The sequence below is a fragment of the Rhincodon typus genome, unplaced genomic scaffold (genome assembly GCF_021869965.1).
Source record: "Rhincodon typus isolate 14 unplaced genomic scaffold, sRhiTyp1.1 hic_rhity00010185, whole genome shotgun sequence".
In the NCBI taxonomy this organism is placed as follows: domain Eukaryota; kingdom Metazoa; phylum Chordata; class Chondrichthyes; order Orectolobiformes; family Rhincodontidae; genus Rhincodon; species Rhincodon typus.
The window spans coordinates 109-7,739 of NW_025975823.1; the positions used below are offsets into that span (position 1 = coordinate 109).

Below are 7,631 nucleotides of genomic sequence, written 5' to 3' on the forward strand. Positions count from 1 at the left end.
AATACTCAGTTGGTAACACACAACATAAGCATGGAGGTTATGCTACGTTTTTCTAAACCACTAGTTGGCCCCTGCTGGTGTACTGTGACCAATTCTGGAAGTTTAGGAGGTGCTGTTGAAAGAATCTTACTGAGTTGCTACAGCTCATTTTGGAGATGATGCACACTGCTGTCACTTTGCATTGCTGATTGAGGAAATGAAAGTTGAAGGTGGTGAATGGGGTGACAATGATTTAGACTTATTCATTGTGGTTGGCGCAGACCTTCTTGAGTTTTGTCAAGTTGCATCTTCAAAGCAAATAGCAAGTACTCCATAACACCTCTGACTTGTGGATGAGTTACTTGCTACAGAATTCCTTGCCTCTGACCTCCTCCTTGAGCCAGGATGTTCATATGGCTGGCCAAGATATGTTTGCTAATAAGCAATGGTTATGCCTTTAAAGGTCAGAAGGAGATGTTTAGGTTCTCTTAGTGATGGTAGAGATGATGTCATGGCTTTGGAGTGGGTACACAAGTGCTATTCTGGAATCTTATCAGAGATGAATGACTTGAGTTGTGAAGAATCTGGAGTGCTTCTTCTTAGGGAAGAGATGATTAAGAGAAGTTTTAATTGATGTGTTTGAATCATTAAAGGTTTTAAATTTTGAAATGGCAAGATTTTATTCATTATAAAGTTCCTTGGAATGCCTGAAGGTCTTGAAAAGCAGTATATATGAATACAATCCTTTTTTTAATGGAGTATGTAAAGAGAAACTACTTCCACTGTTTTGTGGGTTAATGGGCAGAGAACACAGATTTAAGATCAGCAGCAACATGAAGAAATATTATCTTATTCTGCTTTTGTACATGTGCTGCACTCTTTCCCCAGGATCCAGAATGAGTAAAAGACACATTTATGACATGCAAATTAAAATTTGTCCATGTAACACTGCATATTGATATGATCCACAGTCTTGACCATTTTTTGTAAAACAATATATCAATATCATTCCCCACGGAGAGCTAACTAGTTAATGGTAACCACAGATAACCGACCCTTCCCCCTGTGAAGAATACTTCATAATTTCAACAAGTATAGACCCTTCCCTCCCTCATCCCTTTATACTCACCTGACATTAGCCTTGTCTACACCCATCCCAAAGCTGATGGTTGCCACAATCACAGGCACTTTGCCTTCCATCCACTCCTCCTGCACCACAGTGCGCTCTGAATTCTTAAGCCCTGTAAGTACACACAAACTTCAGCTTCCAGAACGTGAAGTACCAGGAAACCTTCCCTCTTCTAAATATTAATTTTCTATGTTGAAACATGCACTTTGTGCACTGTACATGCAACTAGTTTTATTTCATACAGAGAATCATACAACACAAGAAACAACCATTTCGCCCATCATACTTGCGCCAATTTTTTCGCATTGGTATTCATCGGTCCCATCGGCTTTTGCTCCTTCCCTGCATTTTCTTTTATATCATATCCCGCTTCGATTTATGAAGTTTTGGCAAGAATATTGAGAAGAGGAAGCCATTACGGTGAGGCAGTTTTTACTTGAACCACACTGGGAGCACGACCCTAGCAAATCAAATAACTAGGGCCATACACAGAACTGCATCAGCAAATAGGACTTTTATCTAAATTGTGAGGGAGGACACATAAAGAGTTCAAATAAAGGTAATTTTTTTTTAAATGACAATAATAGGGCAGAATGCTAATGGAAAATGATAACCAGACCGTGAAGAAAGTGACTGGGTGTACAAATAAACACCATCTAAGTGTCAGGAAAAATGTCAAAAATAAAACTAAAGGCTCTTTATCTGAATGCAAGCTGCATTACTAACAATATAGATGAACTGCTGGCACAAATAGAACTAAGTAGGCATACGTATGATAGCCATGATGGACAAGGTGAAGAACGATATGGAATCATAGAATCCCTACAGTACAAATAGAGTTATTCGATCCATTGAGTTCACACCGACCCTCCAAACAGCATCCCACCCAGACCCAGTCCCTTATCTTAACTTCATAACCTTATATTTACCATGGCTACCATGGCTAGCTAGCACATCCCTGGACAGTATGCACAATTTAGCATAGACTATCCACCTAACCAGCACATCTTTCGACTGTGAGAGCACTTGACAGAAACAAACGCAGACACAGACAGTCACCCAAGGCTGGAATCAAACCCGGGTCCCTGATGCTGTAAGGCAGCAGTACTAACCACTGAGTCACCGTGCCATCCATATATAGTCAGGGGAACTCTAGAATGCGAGGAAGAAAGAAAAGAGAGGTGAGGTATTTCCAATAATAAAATGAGAAATGACTCAGAAGATCATGATGTTGAATCACAGTGAATGGAGATAGGAAACAGAATTGGAAGGAATTGATTAGTTCCCTTTTCAACAAACACATATTCAAATGAGAACACCACTGCCTTTAACTGGCACTTGTTACCAGTTACTTCTGGAGAAAACAGCACGCTGAAGAGAAACAAAAGATATTGCAGTGAGAGCAGTCATCTGAGCTGGGGGTTGAAGGACATTGCTGGGCCTCTACAGAGGCAATGCTATTCTGTATCTAATCAAATTTTACAAGTCTTTTAAGTGTTTGCTTGGACAGTGCGGAGGGAGTTCACTCTGTATCTATCGTAGTGTCAATGCAGTATCTTTAACATACTAATACGACCAAAGGCACATCTATTATCACATAAGGAGACAATTGAGCAGGTGAACAAACACGGAGTCAAAGATGCTGGTTTTAAGGACCTCCTTAAAGGAAGGGAGGTAGAACAAAATTCTAGAACACACAGCTGATGGCTCTGGCAGCTGACAGTACAGTTACCAATGATGGAATGAGTAAAATTCAGGACATTCAAGAAGCCAGAACTGGATGACTGCCAGGATCTTGAAAGGTTGTAAGGCTGGGGAAATTACAGGGATTGGATGTGCAAGGCCATGGTGGGACATGAAACAAAAATGAGAATTTTAATAATTGCTTAGCCATAAGCTGATGTGGTGGAATCAGGTAATATTACAGAGGAAATAAGCAGTCTTACTGCTGAAGGAGCGTGTGGTTGGACACTCGTGTGGAGATCACACTAAGATTGTGAAGTCTGGTTCAGCCTCAGATAGTTGAGGGAGAAGAACAGAGTTGGTGCAAAGAAGAATGTCTGTGATGTGGGTGAGGTCAACACCAATGGTTTTGTCTTTGCAAAATTTAGTCAGAGGAAATGCCTGCTTTTCCAACACAATGTCAGGCAAGCAGACACTGAATCTGCATTTTCAGGTGATGTTGTCTTTCGGTAAGAAATAGGAGGGTGCCGAGGCTAGATCCTTGAAGGGCACCATGGGTAACAGATTGGAAGCGAGGAGAGAAGTCACTGAAGGTCAGTGTTGGAGGAAGACTGTGTAGATAACCAGTGCGGACAAGTGAAGAAACATGACAAACAATAGCCGTGTTTGTACATACCATGGAAGTATCTGTACATACCATGGAAGTGTCTGATGGCACTTTGTACATTACCATAGAACTATATTTACGAAGAGGGAGAGATCACAATGACTTCTGATCCTGCCAGTTGCATTAGAGCCAATTTGCATTGCCGGAACATGCATTATAGCAGAATCCCCTCATGTCAAAACTCCCAATCATCCACCGTCCAGTGGTGACAGGTATTTAATATATAAAGTGCGCGAATATGTTTAAAACACAGTGAATATACATCTTTATATGTAAATCAATCCAATATTCACACAACAATTAGATACATTCACGATGACTCCTAACACAATGCATTCTTAGTGCTGTCATCTGCACTCCATACCTGCATGGTAAGCCTTGGCTTCCAACCCTCTGCGTGTTAGTTCCTCTGCCAACTCTTGACATCCATCCCTGGTCCGACAGTATATTATGCCACAGCCATCGAATTGCTGCAAGGGAAGAATTGCATTTACACTACAGTTTACTGTCACACACTGGTTCAACTAAAACAGATTTTGGACCAAAATAATAAGGAAACACTGGATCTGGACTGCCCAAAGACCAAATAGTTTCTCTCTATCAACTTAAACACTTCAATCAGATCAGCCCTGAAGAGAATGACAAGTCAAATTTATGCAAACTACCCACATAAACTAGCTAAGATAACAAGGTGTAGAGCTGGATGAACACAGCAGGCCAAGCAGCATCAGAGGAGCAGGAAGGCTGATGTTTCGGGCCTAGACCCTTCTTCAGAAAATATAAACTAGCTACTGACTCCTGGTATAATTTTGGTAATTCAGGGCTGTGCTAGTTCCAATGTATGTATGTTCTGATATACAGCAACCAGAACAGAACTGATTACTGCACATTAGGTCTAACCATCACTTAAAAGTGAGCTAGACAGGAACTTGAGAACGAACATAAAAGGTTTTGAACAAAAGAACAAAGATCATTCAAAAGGCCAGCATAAGCATGAAATTACCTCCTTATGAGCTTTTATTTTTGCTTCTTGTCTATAATTTTCCCCTCTTTGCACTCAGCCTCTTTGACACAAAAAAGATCTAAGTGCCGTTAATGTTTTTAATTGCATTTTCTACCTGTGTCTTGTTTTAATTGTGTCTGGACATCTAAACCTTATTTCTTTCCCAGTTCAGCCTGTCAGCATCAGGACAACAATCCACATTAATTCTCAGACTGGCCAGATTTTTCTCACTCATGCTGTCAACACCCCTTTGGAAATGCCTGCTCCCATCACAAGTTAATGGCACCTGCACTGAAAACAGAAAATGCTGGAAATCCTCAGCAGCTCAGGCAGAGAGAAACAACTTATATTTCAGAGTAATGGCTTTTTGAATCGATATTATTTAAGATATTAGAGGCAATTCAGTTCAGAAGCATACAATATCCACTTTGAAGTTTTGCTCTTCTGTTCAATGGAATTTTCATTTGTTTTCTACCTTGTTCAGCTTTATTGCTTTCTTTACTCTTTTTGTATTTGATCTCAAAGTGAGTATCACTATAGGCTGCTCCCTCATTTGAGAGAGATGGCCGGTGGCAAGTTTAACCTGAGAGTCAGCATGCCTCAAGTGAGGGGAGAAGTTGAAGAGGCACAGCACTCATGGTGAAGTCAGCTGGTACACACCATTGAACCCACAACATTGGCATCATTCAGCATTGCAAACCAGCCATCCAGCCAACTGAGATAACCGACCCATTCTTCATCACAACTAACTCCCTACCAAAATTATTTTATCTGTCTTTCAAGCATAAAGAAACACAAGCTCCAATAACTCAGAGGTAACAATGCATCTCCAGATCCTTCTTCCCTACACTTCCTTCTGACCCCATCTCTTCTTTTATTCTTAGTGCGTGTGGTATATTCAGCAAGTTCTCTGACATTAACCCAACTCTGCTTTGATCAAAGGACTCAGTTTCCACTCTTTATGAACTGACATCAAGGAGTTTGAAGCTCAGCACACACTGAGCTCTTCTTCCATCACCTTTGCCTCTATGTTCACTTCATTGGCTAGAAATCTTCTTTCCACGCAGCATACACCTGTCTCCGGCATTTTCCCTCCAGTAGAACCCCTCCCACTGGCCTCTTAATCTTTTAATTGAGGACTGCCAGCATGATATCAGCCACCTCAATTGTTCTGCACCTGTCACTCAGTCTAACCTGGCCCCCTCTGTTCTCTATAGGTTCAGCTTTTGCATTGTCATCAAACCTGCTGACAAGGGTGTGCTATTCTTATCTGGTTTACCAATCTCTGTAAAGGCTGAATGTCAACTTTCCAACATTTCCTTCAATCTCTCCCGGGCTAGGACTCAAGTCTGAATATTAAGACATTGTACACAGGACTCCCATTGACCTGATTGCCTCTGGAGATCCTCCATCACTGACTTCAAACATGAACTTGCCTCTACCTTCTTCCAAGATCTACACAAAGGTCTGCCCTGGCAGAACTATTGTTCCAGCCTGATCCTGTCTTGCTGAACCAATTTCTTCTAACAGAACTTTCTTTTGTATTTTCTACTTCAGTTATATTGATAGGTTAGTACAGATAGGAAGGTTTCCCTTGAAGGGACGGTTGAGAAAAGATTTGATAAATGTATTCAAAATTGGAAGGTGTAAGGACAGAGTAGATTGGAAGAAACTGTTCACATCAGTGAAAGGATTGGAAACCAGAGAACACAGATTTAAGGTAATTAGCAAACAATGCAATGATACATGAGGAAAACCTCTTTAACACAGCAAGTGGTTAGGAACTGGAATGGCTGAGACTGTGATAGAGCCAGGGTCAATGAAGCTTTCAAAGGGGAATTGGATCATGGTGTGAAAAAGAAAAACTTGCTGTGGGAAAAGGAACAGACAAGAATAGTGCAACATGAATTGCTCCATCAGATATAGGGCACAGACAAGCCAAATGGCCTCTTTCGGTTACCATTGTGCTATTCATCCAGTCTCTTCTCACCTACACAGTGGTTCTTCAGATGCCCCTCCAATACCCTGTAATGTTCCACTTTTCTAGCCTAACAATCACTTAATTCTGAATGCCCAATTTCCCTGCCCCTTGAATCCACAAGGACAGTTTGAGCACCTGCTGCTTCTTCCTTAAAGAGAGGAAGCCCACCCAGTCTCCATTCACCATCCCTCTTCCCCTTCCTCATTCAATTTGTTTACACATTGAACAGCTTTTCCTTCAACTCACTCACATTTCCTCCAAATAAAATTTGTTGCTCTAGGTACCGTCATGAGTTGTAGATATGCTCAGCTTTTTGCAGGAAATGTGGAACATTCCTTGTTCCTGTTCTAATTGGGGATCCTCCCACTCCTTTTGTCCTGGTACATTAATGACTGTATTGGTGTTGCTTTCTGGTTTTGCCCTGAATTGGAAAACTTCACCAATTTCGATTTCTCTCACTTTCATCTGCTCCACCTCGGACTCTTCACTTCTTCGATTCCTGTCTCTAATTCTGGTAATAGGCTATCAACCGATATTCAGTATAAACCCATTGACTTGCAATTACCTCAAACTTCCTCAAACCCTCCTTCATTCTTTAAATTTATGCTCCCAGTATTTCTGTCACAGTTGGTCAGACAATGCAACCTGCGATACTTTAGTACTAATGCTTCAGGTAGAGTTCCCTTTTTCCTACCAAGGATTCTCCTCCCAACCATAACTGAGAGGCCCCTCCATCTAGATTGCATTTTCCACATTTCTGTTCTTTTCCTTTCTCTTCCCATCCAGAACAATGATAGGTTTTCTTTGTCCCCATCTTCAATGCCAAGGCTTTGTCTTCAATGGATCACTGTCTGCCATTTCCACTACATCCAATGCAATGCCACCACCAAACCTCTCCCCGACCACTTCAGTTCTGAAAATTTCTTTGGTCCATCTCCCTATCATGTTAAACCTGACCTTGCCAGGGCATTTTCCATGCAAGTGCAGAAGATGTAACATCTGCCTGCTTACCTCCTCCCTTCTCATAATCCAAGTTCCTGTCACCACTTGCTTTGGTCCTGTATGACTAACTCTTCAGTTTTTTAATCATTTTTACCACCTTCTTTGCCAAGTTAAAATCTGTTGCACGTCTAACTTTTCCCAGTGATAGTAGGAACTGCAGATGCTGGAGAATCCGAGACAACAAGGA

General features: G+C 41.3%; 1 protein-coding gene across 1 annotated transcript; it reads right to left on the reverse strand.

Moving 5' to 3' along the window:
- Positions 1 to 1,108: 1,108 nt before the first annotated feature.
- LOC125482433 (ATP-dependent DNA helicase Q5-like) lies at positions 1,109 to 5,548 on the reverse strand (the record flags this gene model as incomplete). The annotated part of the gene is made up of 3 exons (XM_048594506.1): positions 5,480 to 5,548; positions 3,823 to 3,928; positions 1,109 to 1,220 (listed from the first exon to the last, which is right to left on the reverse strand). Coding segments are annotated over exons 1-3 (287 nt in total), but the record flags the coding sequence as incomplete, so codon positions are not given.
- Positions 5,549 to 7,631: the final 2,083 nt, after the last annotated feature.